At 35.5% G+C, this 22,097-nt stretch overlaps 1 protein-coding gene across 1 annotated transcript in view; it reads left to right on the top strand.

Annotated features, from left to right (window-relative positions):
- The window catches only part of LOC129227253 (neurogenic locus notch homolog protein 1-like), a 113,087-nt gene that overhangs the window by 18,611 nt on the left and 72,379 nt on the right, over positions 1–22,097 (top strand). The window contains exons 5-9 of the mRNA XM_054861771.1: positions 5,038–5,283; positions 7,911–8,156; positions 12,759–13,013; positions 15,555–15,665; positions 18,599–18,718. Coding sequence (XP_054717746.1) covers positions 5,038–5,283; positions 7,911–8,156; positions 12,759–13,013; positions 15,555–15,665; positions 18,599–18,718 — 978 coding nt within the window. The remainder of the gene's footprint in view (positions 1–5,037; positions 5,284–7,910; positions 8,157–12,758; positions 13,014–15,554; positions 15,666–18,598; positions 18,719–22,097) is intronic.

The raw sequence follows: 22,097 nt of genomic DNA, 5'->3' as shown, positions 1-22,097 counted from the left end.
TTAAAAAACAAGAGGCATTTTTTCTCAGGATCCAAATGACAGCAAAATGTAAACTACCGCTAAAGTGTGATGGCGCTGATCACAAATGGTCGCACAGTATCTATACTAATAACATAAAGCTGAAGAGTTTGTTTGTTTGTCTGTTTGAATGCGCTAATGTCAGGAACTACTGGTTTGAATTGAAAAATTCTTTTTGTTTTGAGTAGTCCTTTTATTGAGGAAGGCTATAGGCTATAATTTACATTAATATTTTAATTAGAAAAAAAGTTCCTCAATGTTTTATGTGATTTTTAGCAGTTTTTTGGTACTTTTTTCCCCACAGATACCGAGCCAATTGCGCCAGAAAAATATTTTTTATACTAAAATGTAGGACATTTATTTTTAAATATGATGAAAAAAAAGTTTTTGGAGGTCAAACAATTTTTGTATTTTTTAGCATTATTTGAAAAAAACCTTTTCCTCGCATTTTTTCATGGGTTTAATTTTTTCCAAACTCATTCCGCAAAAAGTATAAAAGCCTCGTTTCTGAAATTTAATTATGTAATAGTAAACCCATTTCACCTTCTTCAGAAAAAACAAGTTTTCAAAAATATGCAATACTTATTTTTTTAACGTGGAGCACGGCACGACTTCCAAGCATAGCCGAAGTTTTGTCAATCTATAAGTTTGGATGGTTTTTACGTCATTGAAATAACTTCATGGTCACGTTATCCAACTTCAGTGCTTGCTTTTGTTTCTTTTTTTATTTCCATTTAGGAATTTTATTCATCCCTCCCCGATGTTTTACTGTTGTTATTCAAGGTTACATATTTGTGTGCATTTGATTCAATAAAAACAGTGATTTTTTTTAATCTTTTGCGCACTACTAGGAACAGAGAGTTTTTTTTTTTTGGCTTTTTTTTAATTAAATAAATAAAGCGCGCGGTTTTTTGCATGAAGATTGTTAATTAACATCAGAGGTAGATACTTCATAGGTCGTATAGATAGATCGGTAGATAAATAGAGGTTGATATAGGTGGTGGTCAGTTTGAGATAGATAGGCTCGTATTTATGGAACTTCAACGGGTGATCAATGTACCTCCCCCCCCTTCCCCGACTTTGAAAAAATAAAACATTCACATAAAAGTGGACGGGTTTTTTTTTTATTTTCCGACAAAATAGGCATTGAGAGTACACCCCCCTCCCTCTCCCCTCTTTTGGGGCTGCTTGCATAGGAAGACGAACCAGCTGGTCGCCGCAGGCGGCTATCTTTTTATGTATTTTGGCGAATAGTTTTAAATCCCAAAGAGACTTTAATAGGTTCTTTTGAAATGGTGTGCACTCATTTTAGTTGAATAAAATGGTCATTTCACATCAAAGGGGAGGGGGGGCAGGCGTGGATTTTTTTTATTCAACGGACTTACTTTAAATTCTTAGCACGAGCCACGCAGTGTGGGTACTACTAGTCTCTAACATATCCGTCTATCACATCAGGTCGAAGTTGTTAGTTCTGAATAGGCAGTGAGTATGTAAACATCCCTCGAATAATAGAATTATGCAAAGTGTGAATCATGTTAAGGTGTGCATTCACTGTCAAATCAAGTTAAGGTGTGCAATTTCATTTACGAATGAGTAATGTGTACGGGATCACTTTCATTAGAATCAAAAATAGGCGGAAAAGGTGTCGAAGCATTACTGAAAGATATATGATACAGAAAGTACAGATGTACCATCAGAGTCCTGACTTGGCTCTTTTCAATTTCTTTCTTTTTGCGCTTATAAAAACCTGACTCGTAGGACAAAAGTTACCCCTTTTTAGCCCCCTCTCCTTTGCTTTCGGAAGTTAGTGGTTTGGGTTTGAAAACATATCTGTGCAATCCGACAAAAAAGAAAGTAATTTCTATTTTTCTTGCGGGAATCGATATTTTATACGAAGTTCAGAGTCGCCGCACGGGAAATATGCGAGTAAACCAGTTGGGTTGTCGAGAAGAGGTGCAAGTTTATTAATACATTTTCACAAAGGTGACAAAATTACAGTTCCTCCCCTCCCCGTGCGTGATAAAAGCAACTGAGAATAAACTATCACTGTAAACACAGACTTGAACAACGTAAAAATGTTTTTACAAATTAGGCGCAGAAAGCAAATCAGTTTTTTCAAAGTTCCGGGTTGTGCTTTTTCCTCGACCTCAGAGTGATTAAGGACGACAAAACGACGCCAGCATTAACAGGCTTAACAGGCACATTATCGTTCATGCTACTTTGTCCGAGATCCGTCTTATCAGTATTTACTGACCAATAAAGATTTCAAGAAGTATGCCGCTCTGTTCTTTCACTTTGATAAAAGCAATGCTTTGCTGTTGTTATACAGGGTGAAAGGAATGAGGTCTTGAAAAATCATATTTAGTTGACGGCACTATTTAGGTGAGATGAGTTAATTTTGAAGAAATCAGTAACTCACTAAATTTATGTACACCAGCTTGATTTTCAGCACTTGGCAGCTCTATTAGTCTAAGATCCTACTAGGCTTGAAATAGCCTCATTGAGTTTTCTAAAATTGTTACCATAGATGAAGAGTAAAAGTTGTAAGTAAAACGTGAAATTAAGAATTTCTACCTCTTTCACGTGAGCTAATCAAGGTTGAAAGGGGTTGAAAGGTGCCTAAAAATGAGTAATTTACTCTCATCGAGTTCCTGAAAATCGTTATTATAAATGGAGAGTAAAAGTTGTAAATAAAACGCTAAAGTAAGGCTGCCAACCTTTTTCCGTTCCCTAAGCAGGGTTGCCAGAGGCTAAAACGTGCCCGAAAATGAGTAATGCGCCCCCCCCCCCCCAAAAAAAGTCATTTACACTCATCGAGTTTCCACATAAGTTATACAAAAAAAAATGTGGGTAAAAATATTACAAAACAGATAGTATAGGGTTGCCAAAGCAATACAATCATAGGGTAGCCTTTTATCCCCTGACAACCCAGATTAGGGAACCGAGAAAGGTGGTCAACCTTAGTTTAGGGTTTTATTTCCATTTTTTACTCTTCATTTATGATAACGATTTTCGAAAACTCGACGAGGGTAAATTACTTATTTTTAGGCACCTTTCAACCCCTGGCAACCCTGATTAGTTCACATGAAAGAGGTAGAAATTCTTACTTTCACGTTTTCCTTACAACAATTACTCTTCATATATGGTAACAATTTTAGGAAACTCGATGTGGGTAGGTCAAGCCTAGTGGGATGTCGCCCTATCAAGAAATTTTACTCGCCTGCAACTCTTGCAAAGCTACGTTGTCAGGGACGGACTGGGACCCTTAAAAGGGGGTTGGACAAGCAACCCAAGGGCGCACTGTTTCACACACACAAAAAAAAAGATAATTAATTTGAATTCTGAAATTTTGAATTCAAATTATGTTTTTCGCAATCACGAGTTGCGACAGGGCCCTACTCGTTGGGGGCTACTGTTTCTAGAAACAACTCCTGAACCCCCAAGCCTACCCCTCCTCCTGGGCGGTTACGTGTGTATAGTTGTGTGTGTGTGTGTGTTGTGCAGGCGTGTGTGTATGTGTAGGCGCGCGAACGTGCATGTGTAGGCTTGTGTGTGTGCGTCGACCTGTGTGAATGCACGTAGGCGTGTGTGTATGTCTGTAAAGGCTTGTGTGTATGAGCGTGTGTGTGTATGTGTGTGTGTATGAGCACGCATATGTGTCGGACATGGACGCCCCCGACCAGGAGAAACGGATTCCAGGAGGCAGTGCTCGGAGCCGCACCTGCAGAAGCCGGTGGGCGGTGGTGACGGTGAAACAAAAGCAATAAGCAATCGTGATTGCTCAAAAAAAAAAAAAAAAAAAAAAAAAAAAAAAAAAAAAAAAAACGAGAACTACCCGGTCGATTTTGCTGAAATTTTCAGAGTACAGTTGGCTCTGTTAAACGACGCTCTATTTAACGATTCTCTCTATTTAAAGACGACTTTTCACAGGCTCGGATGGTTCACCGCAGTTTTAAAAGCATTTTATTTAAGGACACATTCTACTTAAGGACGATTTTTTGTGGTCCCTTGAAAGTCGTTAAACAGAAGTCAACTAAATCTTTTTTTTTCAACGCCGGAAAGATTTGCAGACCAGTTCGAAAAAAATTCGATGAGTAGTTCTTTTTTTATTCCAATTTAGGCCCAATTTTCACGTAAATTCCCAAATATGGGGGTGAAACATTACTTGCATATATTAATATTACACACCGTTAGAAAGGGTGGAATTTTCCGCGTTCTATGCAATTTGTTTCAATGCTCTAACTAAAATATAGCGGGAGTTATTTGCGTTTTTATCTCGAACTTTTTTAGGCGTAGCTAAAATTTAGGCACTACTTTCTTTATTGAACCTATCAATAAAAAATGAAGGAATTGTCATACAGTTTTCTTTTTGACACCATCGGAAAAAGCGGCATTTTTTTCTCCTGATCTATTTCGACCTATTTTCGAAAAACTAAGTTTCTATCTCCAAAGAAAAAAAAGTTACAAACCTTTTCAAACCAAGTTCGAAAAAGTTGAAACACATTCAAGTTGTTAACCATTTTATTTCCGCCTTTCCACGGTTACGCTTTTTCGTTTACTCGATTGTTCCCCCCCCCCCCCCCCATATTCCCCATTTTAATTTCTTAAACTTATTTCATTTTATGTTTCCATGGTTACGCTCTTTCTCATTTTAATTTCTTAAAATTATTTTCTGTCGTCATTGTTTGGAAGGAAAACTTTGCATGATATATTTTTTCCTTTTGTTTAAGCCTAATTGTTGAATATACGTTACTTTACGCAATTTTTATTTTCATGGTAGACCGGACAAAGCCGGGAAAGGCAGCTAGTGTATTTATAATTATGAAAAGAAAAAAAAAGTAGTAGAAAGTCTAAAATAGGCTACTTAACAACCAGAAATAGTTAATAACGAGATAATGGTCACTCTAACAGAAACTGCTAAATGTTTTTGCTATGTAACAGGACAAGAATTAACTCCTTTTCAAAAAGTTAAAAGTGCAGTCATAAACCAGAATATTATTTTGGAATGTAATTTTTCAGATCAACAACCACCATGTTTCCCGAATCCATGCATGAATGGTGGAACGTGTCAGAAGGAATCAGAAGACGAATACAGGTGTCACTGCAAGGTTGGCTATGAGGGCTCGAAATGTGACGTCAAAAACGAATGCGGAAAGGACGACGAATGCACGAACGGAGAGTGTTCTGAGAATCAAGACGGCACTTTGAAGCAATGCAAGTGCAATGACTTGTTTTATTGGAACAAGGAAAAGAAAAAATGTGACAGTAAGTTCAAAGCAATTTGATTCGTTTTTTTCTTTTTTTTTTAACTACGAGTATTTTCTGAAAATAAATCAGAACATAAAATAAATAAAAGCTTTAATCTGAACGTTCAAACAGAAGACTCACAGATCTGTGAAATAAATGCAAATAGAAACCTTACCAAAACTATCGCCCGCCTTAGAAATGGTCACTTTCGAAGTATGACGATCCAGAGAGATGGTAATAGCCTACCGTCTCTGCAGTAACTGTGATAATGTCCCATTCACAATAAATCATATTTTTGAGTGCCCTGCCATTTTAAGATCACTGGCCCGGCTTGGGGAATTCTCTCCAATCGACATCAGTCTGTACTCCGACAACATCAAAGAGCTGGCCGGCAGTGGCTTGAACACACATGGATGTAGGGGAACATGGGCAAAGTGAAATAGCGGGGCAAAGTGAAATGGTGAAATATTTACTCTGCTTTTAGCTCCACCTGTCTGGTATTGTTTTAACTATATAGTACCATATGTAGTCTATGGATGTAGGGGAACATGGGCAAAGTGAAATAGCGGGGCAAAGTGAAATGGTGAAATATTTACTCTGCTTTTAGCTCCCCCTGTCTGGTATTGTTTTAACTATATAGTACCATATGTAGTCTATGGATGTAGGGGAACTTGGGCAAAGTGAAATAGCGGGGCAAAGTGAAATGGTGAAATATTTACTCTGCTTTTAGCTCCACCTGTCTGGTATTGTTTTAACTATATAGTACCATATGTAGTCTATTCCAGTCAGGGAAAAAATACCGCCGAAGATTAATGCAATTGGTAATACTGGCAATTAAAAAAAAAAGAAAAGATACTCTTATTGTAATATTTTGATGTAAGTCAAAAATTATTTTGTTATTATCAAATGATAAAGTTTTTGTTATTAACATTTTAAACATTTAATTGGGACCTTGTAATGTTGGGTGCAGTATTTATTTAGTCAATATACAGCTCATTTGTATTTTTAATATTTTTCACAATTACTCAACTGCATGCGGGGCAAAGTGGATGGGGCAAAGTGAAATAGTTTGTTTCATTTACTCATTCAATCATTTCATATAAATCACTTAAATTTTCATTTTTTAATTAATTCATTTACACATTCATTCACTTATTTTCTTGTTCATTCACTTTTTTACTCGGACATTTATTTGTCATCATATATGAATTGATTTATTCATTTAATTATGCATTTATTGTTTCATTATCTTTTCATTGATTCATTCAACCTTTTATTTGCTGATATTTTTGATCAAAATTACGTTTTACAATCGATAAGAAAATATTTCAATAGAAAAATATTTTATTTTTCACTTTGCTCCATGAAGAAAAAGGGAACATTTTCCACTTTTTTTTTTGAAAACTCAAATTTACTGCCAAAAATAAAAAATTCTGTTTCAACGCAAGTTATATTATAAAATATAATGTTTGTTCTTTATGTACAGTAATTTTCAAAATTAATTTGAATTAATTCAAGATTAATTTAATGAACACACCACTACCACCACCAATCTGGACGCCCCCCCCCCTCAATGGAGTGTAATCTCTTCGATTATGAGGTCGCTTCTACCTCGACGCTTTAACAGTAAAAATGAGGGGCTTAGAGTTTCCGCAAAGATAGACAACTTTTTTTTTTTTTTTTAAGCGGATTTTGTGACTGATTCTTGTATAGATTTATTGTAATTATACTAGTAATTTCTCTATTTATAATAATCGAATATACTTTATACTTTCAAATGACCGCTAATCGTCAATTTCTTTTTTTATTTCAATGTGACCGTAATCGCAATCATATCTTTTAGAACTGTGCAATTTATAACTACTCTAGTATTTTTTTACATTCTGGAAAAAACATCAATAGAATAATTCCATCTCTACCGAATAATTCTAATAATGGTTTCTCACCAACCTTAGTGGCCTCAAAATTCTTTCTCGCAAGTACACTAGATACTTTTGGTTTTATGATTGATTGTCATAGCAGACGATTTCCACATTTGAAAACAAATCCCTTTCTAGGAATGAAAATCTTCAAAAACCTATTATTATTTGTTTAAAACTTTTCGTAGCTAATTTTGTTCGCTGTTGCAATCTTTATCTTCTTTATCTTTAAAACTAATAATAAAGCTGAATGTTCCTCTGTCTGTTCGGATCTCTGTCTGTCAGGATCTCTGTGACGCACATAGCGCCTAGACCGTTCGGCCGATTTTCATGAAACTTGGCACAAAGTTAGTTTGTAGCATGGGAGTGTGCACCTCGAAGCAATTTTTCGAAAATTCGATGTGGTTCCTTTTCCAATCCAATTTTAAGAACAAAAAATATCATAAGATGGACGAGTAAATTATGAGATTATCATAACGTGGAGCCGTAACATGGGTACCAAGCCAATTTGCGAGAAAATTCACCATACATTATTTGTAAATATACATGCGAACCAAAAGACCTTTTAATTTTCTATTACGGGCAAAGCCGTGCGGGTACCACTAGTGGTACATAAAGCATATATTAAGCGAAATATGTATGAACAAATAGTTAAGGAGAGAGCGGTTTACAGTTTCATTCTTATAAATGTACATTTATGATTAGACTTGAATCCTTACTTTGCAGGGGATGAACTTCCATGCCGTCCTAATCCTTGTCAGAATTCAGGAATTTGCAAACATGTTTCCTCAGGAGAATATAACTGTTCATGTCCGGAGGAATATTCAGGATCAAATTGTGAAATACGAGACTACTGTAAGGAAGACGAGACTTGCGTAAATGGCAACTGTTCTGTGAGTGACAGCGGATCTGAAAGAATATGCGTTTGTTTCTCAATATATTATTTAGATGAAGCGTCTAAAACTTGTCTAAGTAAGTGAATAAGCGAGTAGTGTGTCCTGTAAAAAAATAATTATAGAATGTTTTCTATGAACTAAAAGAATATCAAATTATGTCCTATGTTAAATAGAGAAAAGTAAAACTCTGTAAGTTGATCACTTAAAGGGCTGTACTTGACTTATCTCCGACTGTCCCACCTTTTAGCTCTAGGTTTTGAGTTTCACCATGCGCGGGGGTCCGCATGGCTGGCGGTGGTGGTCGAAAATGGTCCACATCAAAGTTTGAATCGTAGAATAAGCAGAGACACGTCCGCCATTTTGGGGCGAAACTAAGCTTTCTTCCTATGTCTGCTGTCTACTATGTTGGAGTAGCGAGTTTTGCTTCTTGATTGTAGTTTCTTATTAACTCCACACTCAATCTTATTAATTCCACACTCCTGTTAATCCACAATCAAGAAGCAAAACACGCTACTTCACTATTGTAGATATAGAAAAAAGCATCGTTTAGCACCAAAATGGCGGGACGTGTCGCTACTTATTACACAATTTAGGGCTTTAGTGCACAGTGGAGGTACTTTGCACCGGGGATACTAAAAAGAATGTGCAAGGTTAGGGGTCATTCATTAATTGCGTAAAAATTTTTTGGGCACTCTTTGTCGCCCCCCCCCCCCTCCAATGTAAGGGTACGTAAGATTTTTCACCCTCCCTTCAATTCTTACGTAAGATTCCATTTCGTTTTCCAAAATAATAACAAAACGAATCTTACATCATTGGAATCGTTATTAAATTATTCGAAAAATCTTTTGCATTAAGAAATATTTACTAAAAAGTTGGAATTTAGACTGAATGTTTTTTCGACATTTTTTTTTGTATATAATGCTACTAATTAAAAATAAAACATTCCATACATAATGCAATTCTTTTTAAAAAATTACATTATTCATTCTTAGTAGTAGACAGACTTAGGAGTAGAAAACAGCTCAGCCTAATGCGTTTTTTACCTCCAGACGCAAGTAAAATATGATTCCTTCCAAACCACTTGACCGCGCGATTTCTAATACTAAATATCGACTTGGAAAATATTACGTAAGAATGGGTTTGACCCCCTCCCCCTCCATCCTACCCAAAGTAATGGTATTCAGAGATTTTTCAAGCCCCTCTCCCCTTTGGAACCTTTACGTAATGAATAACCCTTTATCATTGTAAATTAGTGTAATGTTACACAACTTCTGCAGCAAGTGGTGCCAATTGAAAAAAAAAAAACACTAATTGTTGGAGAAAACTTTTACGCTGACTTGTGAAAAGCTGCGCCAAGCGTCAAAACTACTTTAAAAAACTGAAGTAGAATTCATAGCGCATGCGTAAAGACCAGCATCGACGATTTAGTGAACAGCTGTTTATACATTTTTCATTTATTTTACTAACGTAAGTTGTTTAATATAAAGAGGTTGATCTTCATCGAAAATGAATTATGAACCTTCATTCTATGAATTTTTTTTCACGTCAAGGGAGCGGTCAACTTCGGATATTTTACTGTAATTGCAAAAAAATAAATAAATATGTAATCAGTTGAAATTGCAGTATACCTGCACTTATTTTCTTTTAAGTCTTCCTTAAAAGTACTAATCCCTTTAGATACTTTATAGCGCATTTATTTCGCATATTTACAACCAACGTGCACCAGCAAAGTTATCTAATCTAAAGATCAAGCAAGGATTATAGAAATTTATGGTTGTGTCCTTTTTTTTTCTTTTCCCCCATTTTTCTTGTGCTAAACGAGCTGATGTGTGCATCACATGACTTCCTTTTACGTCAATTTGATGATAGTAATGCCTTGGATTAAGCAAAGAAACAGTATAAATATTTTTACCCCAAGTTTGATGCGAACCCGAGCAAAAAAAACGTTTATACAGATTCATTTTCCCAATTTTGGACATTTTAATGTGATTCAATGGTCAACTCTCTAAATATTGCCAATAGTGGCCAAAATGAAACCATATTAAAAAAAAGAAAAAAAAATCCCCAAATTTGTCGCCAAGTTGGCGACAAAACTTGGCGACCAAAAGCTTGGCGATATATCGCCAAGTGTTTGCCAAATTATAACACACTTGAGTTTTCATTGAAATTAACATTGATTTCCCCCCAAAAAGGTGTAAAAGACCCCCTTTGGAACATTCGAATGCAACCAAAAGGGAGGTGCACAACTAGACCCCACTAGGAGTCTACGTACCAAATTTCAATTTTCTAGGACATACCGTCCTTGAGTTATGCGACGCACATACGCATATCCGCACATACATACATACGTACATACGGACGTCACGAGAAAACTCGTTGTAATTACCTCGGGGATGGTCAAAATGGATATTTCGGGTGTTTATACGTTCTTAGGCACTTATCCACGTGTGATCGAGTTGAAAAAAAACCTCAACATTCATTCGGGGGTGAGAAAAATGGAAATTAAGGCCGATTTTTGAATGAATTTTTTTTTCGCGAATACAATACTTCCTTTTTGTAAAAGGAAGTATAAAAACATTAGAATTTTTCTGTTCTGGATGAAATGACATTTCTTTGTTCCACTTTATATGTATGTTTGATATTCGCGCTATTAGCTCTTAACAATAAATTTTAAACATTAGCTTACAGCCTCCAAGCAAATTTTTGGAAAATAGCCCAATAATTTTTTTTTTTTAAATTAACAACCTCCAACTGTTGCCAAGCTTGGTGATATTTAGCAATTTCTCGCTAAACTTGGGATCAAAAATGATCTCAACATACATTTCTCTTCAAAACCCTTAGACTTCCGTATTAATGTTCGCTAAGCAGAAAATACAACTTATAGGTAAATTTCAGAAAGTGCTATGATTTTGAATGAAAGTTCCACGCAGTTAAAAATTAATCGAATTTGTGAAAAAATGGTTCTGTAACACTATTATTTTTTTTTTTCGATGCAAAAAAAAAAAAAAAAAAAAAAAGTCTTTTTAGATAACTGAAACATCAGATAAATATATTTATAATTTTTTTTTGGTGTGTTTAAATATGCATTTTCTTGCCACTTTAGAGTCCGTAGAAGATTGCAGAATCTCTAACAATCTACTTATTTGCTAAATTATTGAATCTTAATAAAGCAACAGTATTTCTTAATTATTTTTTTTTCACTTTACGTATTACAAGGAATAAAAATATTGATTTCTCGTTTAAACAGCTTTCTTTTTGTTCTTTGATCCTCGATCTCCAAACTAAGCATTTTTAAGGCTCCTTTCAAATGAAAGTGTCTCGTTTTAAATAAGTTTGAACTTGAATACTGGTAAATATTTATATCCGTCAGATGTAAAATAGATACATGCCGCCAAGTTTTACTGTCCTACAATATGATCTTCAACGTTGTGTATAACCCGTTTGCATCAATGTGGAAGTCATAGTACACCTCCAGCAGCGCCTGTTCTGTAGATAGTTCCAATGAAACGAACTACTCGCTTTGTCGGATGTCTTTTCATCCATAAGCTCATTATTTTTTGCATTGAAAAAGGCTTTCCCTGTAACGCCGAAACACGTGTCTGCTGTAATTTACAAATTTGTGCTTCTACTTACGTTGTTTTGTCTGACTTTACTCGACATCGTCTACTGCCGCAGCAATCTCAAAGAAGAGCTCGAAAATGAATTACACGAAGTGACTCTTTCATCTCAGGATTTTAGTCAAAATCACAAAGACAAGAGCCCTGGTGATTTTTCCTTAATCCCTGAAACGAAAATATCACTTCGTGGAATTCGCTTCAGAACTGCTTCAGAAATAGTTCTGGTGCAGTAAGACGCTCTATTCAAACTTTTGGCAGAATAGGTGCTGCTGGAGGTGTCCTACGACTTCCACATTGTTGGAAACGGGTTGTCCACAACCCGCTGTTGATTGTATTGAAGGAGAGTAAACTTGTTGGAACACACACACAGTTTCTGGATTAGAACAGTTCTGAAGGGAATGACACGAAGTGACTCTTTCATCTCAGAATTTTAGCCAAAATCAGAGACATAAGCCCTAGTGACTTTGACTTAATCCCTGGGACAAAAAATCACTTCGTTAAATTCGCTTCAGAACAGTTTCAGATATAGTCCTGCTGAAGTAGGATGCCCCATTCGAACTTTCGATAGAACAGGCACTGATGGAGGTGTTCACGACTTTAACATTGTTGGAAACGGGTTGTGCACAATTCTGGTGATTGTATTCAGGGAGTGTAAACTTGTTGGAACAGTTTTTGGATTAGAACAGTTCTGAAGCCACGAAGTGACTCTTTCATCTCAAGATTTTAATAAAAATCACAAAGACATAAGCCCTAGTGACTTTGATTCAATCCCTGAGACAAAAATCACTTCGTGAAATTCGCTTCAGAACAGTTTCAGATATAATCCTGCTGAAGTAAGATGCCCCATTCGAACTTTCGATAAAACAGGCGCTGCTGGAGGTGTCTGTGACTTCCACATTGTACGAAACAGATTGTACACAACGCTGGTGATTGTATTGAAGGAGAGCAAAACTTGGTAGCATGCATCACTTTTGTATCTTGCGTAAATAAACAGTTACCAATATTAAAGTTCCAACCCTTGCATTGACCAGTGATTGTGGTTTTTTTTTGTTGTTTCTCAGAGGTGGAAAAGCCATGTTCTCCGAATCCTTGTTCTAATGATGGAATTTGCATACCACTTGATGCAAAAAGCTACAAATGCTCATGCCCTGAAGAGTATTCAGGAAAGCACTGCATGCAGAGGAATTATTGTGTAATGGACGGTGGGAATGCCTACTGCGGTGAAGCAAACTGTACCAACGATTTCAAAGCTGGTACTTACTACTGCTCATGTGCGGATGGAAAATACTTTGACTATACTAACCACACATGCGAAAGTAAGACACTGTTTAATTAGAATTTCTAGGATAAATATTTTATTTCTGTGTTACTCTGGCTCCTCCAACTTCGGTTCATATCGTTCAGTTATAGTTAGTGTAGCAAAGGAAAGGAAGACACTGGGATTTTTGGAAGGAAATTTTGGCAATTTTTGGGAAAATTTTCAACTAATTTAAAGAAAAGAAAACTTTGTTTATATTTTAACCTTTTCCCTACACTATTTCAAAATTTCAACGCTTTTTACTGTTGTATACTGAAAATTATGTAACTTTTTCTAAAAAGCGTTATGCCAAATAGACTGTTGAGCTACCTTGAATTGAAAATTTTTTTTAATGGTTCGCAATTAAATATTTAACTGATTGATTTGAATCTTTTATGAATACTTTTATATGAACACTATTAATCTGTAATTACACATTTAAATGATTTATTTGTATATTTAGCACTCTTTAATAATTACTTTTAATCACTCCGGCAAGTCTGATCATTCACAATAGTACTTACTACGTCAGCAAAGAGTTATATACATACTGTCTAACCACGGATTGTATGGAAAGGCAAACATCCGGTTTACACGCGGAAATGGAAGCATCTATTAGTTTTCAGGGATGTCAGCTTTTGCAGATGTATGCTAGCCTCTAAATTAAGCAGAGTCTCATTCAAATGAGCGGAATACGCGCATAAATTTTTTATTCTTCCCCTCATTCAGATGGAGTCGCCTTAACTGGATGTTTGCCAATTCCATACAATCCATGGTCAAACAGTAGTTATTTGCGACATCAACCAACAATTGAAATTTCTTTCAAAAAAAAAAAAAAAAAACAAAAAAAAAAACAAACCTTGTTCAGCAAGCGTATTTTTAGTTTTAATTAAAATTAAATTTTAAATAGCCTGTTCTATACTTAGAACATGGAAGATTTTTTAGCAATGATGTTGTCCAAAAACATCTTACATAATCGTGTTTGAAGCCCAGAATCAACGTAGAAAAACATGGAGAACGTTTATTTCCAAAATTCCTAATAAAGTTCCGGGTTTATTTCCCAAAATTCCTGGGTTTTTTTTTTGTATCTCTAGTTATAGTACATAATACAGTGTAGAAAAGTTTTCTCTCGACATTTGTATGTACATGTCCGCAGGCAATCACGTACATATCTAATTCGCGTTGCGCAGAAATAGGTTACGTCGAGTGTTGAAGTATGGTATTTATGAATAATTTCTCATAAAATTTTTTGATTGAAATCAGCGGCTTATCCAGATATTTTTAGTATGCACTTTTTTGAATTCGGTTCAAATTGCCCGCCACAGGAACTGATGCTGACTAGTTTTTTTGATGCCAATTCATCACCAGAAAAACTGTTAGTAGTAGAACTATGAAATTTTGTATTTTGGACTGGCATAGCACATAGTCGTGCACCTCTTTATTACGGTGGCAATTGACTGTTCGAAGAGGGTGATTTAATTATGATTTTGTTTCTACAGTCAAGCCCGCTTATATGCAATGGTGCTTTAAAAACACCGTCTTTGATAAAAAAAATGCCTAAAAAAATCACATGGGGTTGGGTTTGGGGATCCGACTGGTCAACGCATGAAGAATACATCATCATCACCTGCACGTCCAGTCCAGCGTTGCGAAACGTCGGTGGCGCAGTAAAGTGGGAGAGGGAAACACCCTATAAAGGTCTTAGTTTTAACATTGTTGCCAATCCTAATACAGTAGATAATACACGTGTAAGGACTGTTGTGACCAAAGAAACCCCTCCAAAAGAAATTTCTGGCTGTGCTTGTACCGAACGTGCACGTCTAAATAGTTGCGTATGTTAAAAAAAAAAACCTTTTACTGTTTGTTTTTATTTTTATGTATCATTTATAGTGCTAAGTGTAATAGTTTGTGAAATATAAATTTTTAAAACCGGGATATTCTTTTATGCTAACCGTGTACTACAGCTATGTTGCATAATTTAACAGACATTGCTTGCGTTCGACGAACCTCACCGGTCGATCGGTGAGTAACCGATTGCTAACCGCAGCGTTCCTGAGAGCTACTCGTTAACTGGTTCCTTCCGATGTCGTTTTGTGAGTCTCACCGGTTGATCTACCGGTCGACCGCAACTCAGCTGGTTGATTGGTTGATGGAACCACGTGACATTTTTGACCAATTATGTATTTTTCACCTGCGCGTTATTCGTCTGCGTCATGTCTGCGCAAGTAACCGGTGATCAACCGAAAGCGTTCGATGAAGCATTGGTTCGTGAACAACCGGTTAGTAACCGCTGACGTCATTGCTGTCACGTGATTAACAACCGGTCACTTCAGGTCGTGCTCTTTGAACGTAAGCATTATCGTGATTTTCGTAGTAACAAAGGTTTATATGTAAAGCTGTTTTAGAAACACTTGGTTTTTAGTGTTTGATGGAAAACGTACGTAATTTAACAGACATTCTCGTAACTTCAGCCGCATTTTTACAGAAATTATTTACAATGCATGAAAATTAGGATCTTTATCGGGGGTGATTTACTAATCAGCGAAATGTGTGCTTACAGGTTTGGATCTATGCCCCTTAATTGATTGTGAAGACAACGAGATTTGCAGCGACAGCAAGTGTATTTGCAGGGAACATTTCAAATGGAGTAATAAGACCGGAAGATGCGAATGTAAGTAGATAAAAATCAGCTTTTGCTGCTGGATGATTTGAAGGACTATAATATAATTTATGATTAGTTTTTAATACAGGGTGCGACAGGAAAGAGCTACGTTTAATCAATCAATTAATTAATTAATTTTATTTAAACACCACCAATTACCACCGTATCAACCCTGGTGAGGATTTAACCGGATGTCGTGATGGGGGTGGAGGGGGGAGTATAACAGTTCACAAGCGACACTCGCTGGAACAATTTTGATATATACAGAAACCAATATAAAATCACAAAACATTAAAATAAACAGAGTATACAAGTAAAGTTAAATACAATGTGAAGTGGCTGGTACATACAATGTAAACGGCAATTTTGAAAGTTTTTAGGCTGGATATTTAACGTCATCTGCTTGAGATATGAGTAGTGACATTATTTTATGGATATTCTTGTGTGTAACTGGATGAGAAATAGAATGTGTTAAATATTTTTGCGAAAAGAAAAGTTGGAATGGGGTGGTTTCCTTCAGTCAAAAGTACTGCTTCTAGTCATTAAAATGGATAGAATGAGAAAAAAAAAAAATATGGACCCAGAAAATACTTTTACTTCCCCAACAGTTTTTTTAAATGTCCGATTTTTCAAACAAGGCGTGGTCTTGATGACGTCACAAATGATGCACTTTGCTGCATCTTTCTATCACGTTTCCACGTTATGATAATCAAGAAGCGAGTTAAATACTGCACTCTACGCTTGTTATCAACCATATCGTTGCCAATACACGTAAGTAAAGATGCGAATTAAATATTTTGCTCTGTGAATGGCATTTCATCGTTTGTGATGTCATCAGCAGAAGCCGTAAACAATAAAAGAGCTCCGATTTAAGTATTTTTTAAAAAATATTACTTTTTCAAATTATTTAAAAAATGGTCAGATCCTATGTTTTTAAGCATGTTCTTAAAAAAAAACTTTTAAAATTTTGGAAACGACCCCATTGTAAGTGCAATGGAAAGAACTGGTTAGAGGACAGTTGAATATATGTAATGTTCAGGAGTTCCAGGTTGACTGCCTTCACATAATGGTGAACTATTTAACTTAAATATGTATAGATACGATAGTAAAGATGCTACGTTTTACAGTTTGCCATAACTTAGGTAGTGCAGTAAACTCTCGATCATTCGCGGAATTGGGTGGCGCGAGTGCCACGGACAATAAAAATCGCGGATAAACAGTAAAAAAAAAAAAAACTAAAATGAGAGACAAATGAGACAAAATTATCCTTCCTCAAAAATTTAGCTGCATTGATGCATAGTACTTTCTGCAAACAATGAAAATATATACAGTGTAGTAAAAATGATTTGTGTTTTTGCACAACAGAACGTAACATCAATATAGAGCAAGTGTATGTACGATGAGGAAAGTACAAAAATTAATTAAATAAATATAATAACTGAGTTTGAATTTGCAGTTTTTGTCAAAAAAAAAAGCCATTGATATTTGTTTTTTGCTGCAAAAATGTATGTTCCTGATTATTGATTGACTCGCGGATAATCGAGAGTTTACTGTAGTAGAACTAGCGCATGCGCAATGGTTGATATACACTCGTTATGAATTGCCATTTCAGTAGGCATGGGGCTTTAATCAACTGAACTAATTTTTTATGCCAGAATTGAGAGGATATTAGATTGACCTCGATAATATGCTTGACTTTTGCGAAAATGTTGGCGAATATTTCTTACTGGTCCTGTGGGAAATCCCGAATTTACAATGAAAAACCACTGAGTCATGAATATCGTTCATAAGTCAATAATCGAGAAATTCTCCTTGCTATGCTTAAAAAATGTAAGGACAATATTTACTCATCTGTAACAATGCCTAGACGTCACTTGGATTTTTTTTTCGTGCCAAAATTGCAAGTCATTCTTGTTAGTAATTTATGTTTTATTCATTGGCATTGTATTTGGAATCTTTGTGAAATATGACCATTTAAAATTTATTATAAAATAAATGTGTTAGAATGTTTTGAAAAGTGTAACACCTCCCTACCGCATCTTGTACTTTAATACAGGGTGTCCAGCAAAGTTCTCCCTGATTTCAATATTAAATATCTCGAAACCAAAGAACGATATTGAAACAAAATAAACGGTATGTTTACTGTGAAAACACCTCCATAAAAATCATATACAGGAACTTAGAAATTAGTTAAAAAAATTAGTTAAAATGTCCCCATAATTTGTGCTGCGAAGAGGCTGGGCGATAATTTCTAGAGCATATGTAAGCATATCTGAGAGGCTAAACTACTGCTGAAACACCTAACCTCTTCGCAGCACTATTTATGGAGGCTTCTACTGCAACTACAGCGTGCAGTGACACCTGTTGCCATTTTTAAAACTAATTTCCGAGTTCCTGTATACATGATTTTTATGGGTTTCACAATAAACATAACGTTTATTTTATTCCAATATCGTCCTTTGTTTTCGAGATATTTAATTTGGAAATCAGGGCATCCTTTGCTAGACACCTTGTACATTGCATCTATTTATTAACTATACGATATTTTCAGTAAGTAAGTTTTCAGTACGTCATGGTAACTTACTGAAAATACCATGCCTTGCCTTTAATCTTCGAGTTGAACGGAGCCATTGTTTCAGTCACTCGTCTGGTCAGTGCTAATTCTATATTAGCTACCATTTTGTTTGGCACTCTTGGCTTCCTTAAGAGGTTTTCCACCTCAAGCTCAGTCACTTCCTATTCCGGACTGATGAGTGCTAATAAGCACGAAACTGCAGTATTTTATGTATATAGTATGCTATATTTTGTGCAGTCAAAGCTAAGACTAAGAGAAGAAGGAAACGACTTTAAATAAGTTGATTGAGCTTTACCTTTTTTTTTTGAAAGGCTACACATTTTTCAAATGTAGTCGAAACTATTAAAATAAGTTTCACCCCTTTCAGCCGACTTTTGTTCTTCTTCTCCTTGTCCTGGACGCGGCATGATCTGTAAAGAAATGGGAACCGAGGGTTACACGTGCTCTTGCAAAGAAGGATTTGCTTTTAATGGAACCCATTGCAACAGTAAGTTAAAAATAAATATTCATCCTCTTATTTCTACATAGCTAAACCTAAAAAAAATGGCACTTTATATAGTTTTGAAACATGATTAAAAATTATAACTGTTTTTAACCTTTACGTGCACGGCGTTGGCAATTTCGCATTGATGTTGTAATCTGACAACAAACAATAAATTCCCGATTATTAGCGGTCAGATTATCCACGGATCTGTCGACAATTTTTTTAACAATTATTAAATAATTTTTTAATTTATGATTGTGCTATTGTTCATTTTCAGCTTTTCCATATGTATATTTTTCCTATTCAATGTTAGTCGATACAATTTAGCAATGTTTGTAACTACAATTAAAATGTATGTATAAGTGTTTTTACTATTGTATACAACAGTATCGTTTTTTACCTATTGTTCGAATTATCCGCGGATACCATGCCGCCCTATTCCACGGATAATCGGAAGTTTACTGTACCTAATTTTGTTTTCTAAAATACTACAAAAACAAATTGAAACTCTGTGTTGTCAATAACCAAAAATGTATGTACTCCCTTGAAATGCTATTTAATCAATTTTATATTTTTAAATGCTCTGGTCACCAAGCATGAAGCTTGATGCCTGTGCCCGGATAATTTTATGCCCTTTTAGAAGCCTTTTATTGTTCAAAATGGATGGTGAAGGTAAATAGGGAAAAAACGAAGTTACGTATTGTATGTTGCTTAATGTAAAAAACAATAGAACTCAATTCAAATGAACATTTTAATATCTACGGTATGTAAGATTTTAAAGGAATATAGAAGGACTGACCAACTAAAAATTAACCGAAGTAAATGGGGTAGAAAAATTGTAGCAACTAGCAAAGATGAACCCAAATTACAGTGAATTGTCCTAAATAATCGTTGAAAAATGCTTCTTACGTTCATAACTGTTGTAAAGAGTTTATAGTTATCTTGTCCACGCCAATTACACTTGGATGGTTGCATAAACTGCAGTTGCAATGGCTGATCTACGAAGTAAGACCAAAGATAAACATGAAAGAGAAACGTGCACGACTCTCCTGGAGCAAAGAGAAGCATATACAGGGGCAACAAGGTTGGAAAAGTATAATATTCAATGATAAATATTTTTTTGAAATATCTGTGAACAGATGTGGAAAATCTCCATAAAAATTCTCGAGTATACCTGTGCGCAAGAGGGCGCTTTTCGATATGCAAATTTCCCAATTCTCGGCTCAATTTAGTTAGATGTCTTTCTGTTCATGTATTGTGGATTCGTGGCATTCGATAGCTTGATTTTTGTTGATGTCGGTCGTCTCGTGGCAGTTCGCATTGCAAGGGCAATTTGGAAGCCCTTTTGTATGTAGAATCCAAATAAAATTAATTTTTGTTTTTAGATAGTTGCCTTAGCATTTTCTTTAACAGAAAAGGTGTTCGGGTTTGGCGTTTAAAAAGTACAGCGTATGAGAAATCTTGTGTAAGACGTTCTCTCAAATTTGGGACATCTTTAAGGTGTGTGGGTGAAGGAGGTAAGGAAAGTGACCAAAAAAAAAAAAAAAATAATAATAATTTGAATTTTGACATTTTGAATTCAAATTATGTTTTTCGCAATCACGAGTGTATGTATGTAGGCGTGTGTGTTTGTGTGTGTGTGTAGGGGTATGTGTATGTGGGCATGTGTGTTTGTGTCTGTCTGCTGGCATAAGTGTGTGGGTAGTTGTGTGTATGAATGTGTGTGGGGGGGGGGGTATGTGTATGTGTGTGTAGGCATATGTGTTTATGTCTGTGTGCAAGCATGAATGCGTGTGTGTACGTGTGTGTATGTGTTTGTGTGTGTGTATGCTTGTGCGTGTGTGTGTGTGTAGTTGTGTATGTATGCGCGTGTGTGTAGGACATGGATGCAACCTGGAGACGGCTTTCGCTATAGGAGCAGCATCGTGAGGAGCCGGTCGACGGTGATGGTGCGGAGGGTGGCGGTGGGAAAATAAAATGATAGGAACGCCAAAAACAGTCAAATGAAAGCAATAAGCAATCGTGATTGCTCAAAAAAAAAAAAAAAAAAAAAAAACCGACAATGGAGAAAATCAAGTCATTACGCAATAGTAGTTCTAAGCGATTTACTCTCAAACATTGCAATAGGCGCAAAAAATTTATAATGTGATGTTTAAGGGTTCGTTTTTGTTGTCTAAATTAATAATGCATTCTTATGGTTCGAACATTTTTCTTCTAAATTATCCAATTTGAAGAAATTGATTATATCGTTTTTACGCCACCATGCACCAGTTATGTAAGCTAACTTTACGCGAGTTTTGTGGCAAGAAAGAGCATTAAATTTAAATTTTAAATCAATAGTTAGTGCAAGTTTTGAGATGTGTTACTTTTTTTTGTCGGGGTGCGTATGTGTTGCGAAATTATATGTTACTGCATTTGAAAAAAAGAAAAAGTTTAGACGAGCGCTTTCATGAACAGTTACGTTCTGATGTTTCTATTCAGTTATTTCTAGAAAGACGCTTTAACACTAGTTAAAATAACTTCATGGCGTCTTACACTGCTTGCAAAACTTTCGTTGCGTGTTGACAGTACACGCATTTTAACTGAAAATTCACACAAATTAAAATTTCCTATAAAATTAGGAACTTAGAAATTAACTTTAACGTGCATGCAAATTCAGCGCACTCATTTTTTTAAATCCGAGTTATGTATTCTTCGAAGATTTAAGCATATATAGCTTGAAATGTTTTAAAAGGTGTTCCAAATGTTTGTAAAGGATTGTAAAACTTCATTTTGGATTAAAAATTTGCTAGAAGCTAGAAAACTTCATTACAAATGCAGTATGTTTTGCAAGGGTGCACTCTCTACGAGCAACGGTTCACCCTCCGAAATATCGCGAAGACCCACCCCCCAAAAGCAAGAGCGCCCCTCAAAAAGGTGAAAAATATACCTCTCAAAACGCCCTTTATCTTAAAAATTTTAATGGCGCAGTCTGCGCCATGATCCCCCTAGGTGGGCACCCCTTTGTTTTGAAGCATACCTAAATGCGCAATAAGTTTAAAGAGACATTAAATGTGCAGAAAAAACTATATACAGTACTTCATATCAGAAGTTATCAATGTTGACAGACAGATAAATCGGTAGAAAAACCCTTAAATCCATCATCGAACCAAGATACTTATGTTTTCCTCAGCTCAAAAACTTACTTCTTTTTCTTTTCGTGTCCGAGTTCCATGTGCTTGAAATAATTCATTTTTATCAAGTTTTCACAAAATAATATTTTTACTTAAAATTTAACATGCTTTTAAGTAAAAATATTATTTTATAATATTAATTAAAATATTTTTACTATTTTTGTCCCTTAATTTTTCTTAAATTTGTAACTGCTATTGCTTCTAATGAG

The sequence above is a fragment of the Uloborus diversus genome, chromosome 8 (assembly GCF_026930045.1).
Source record: "Uloborus diversus isolate 005 chromosome 8, Udiv.v.3.1, whole genome shotgun sequence".
Lineage (NCBI taxonomy): Eukaryota > Metazoa > Arthropoda > Arachnida > Araneae > Uloboridae > Uloborus > Uloborus diversus.
This window is presented reverse-complemented; position numbering and strand designations above follow the sequence as displayed.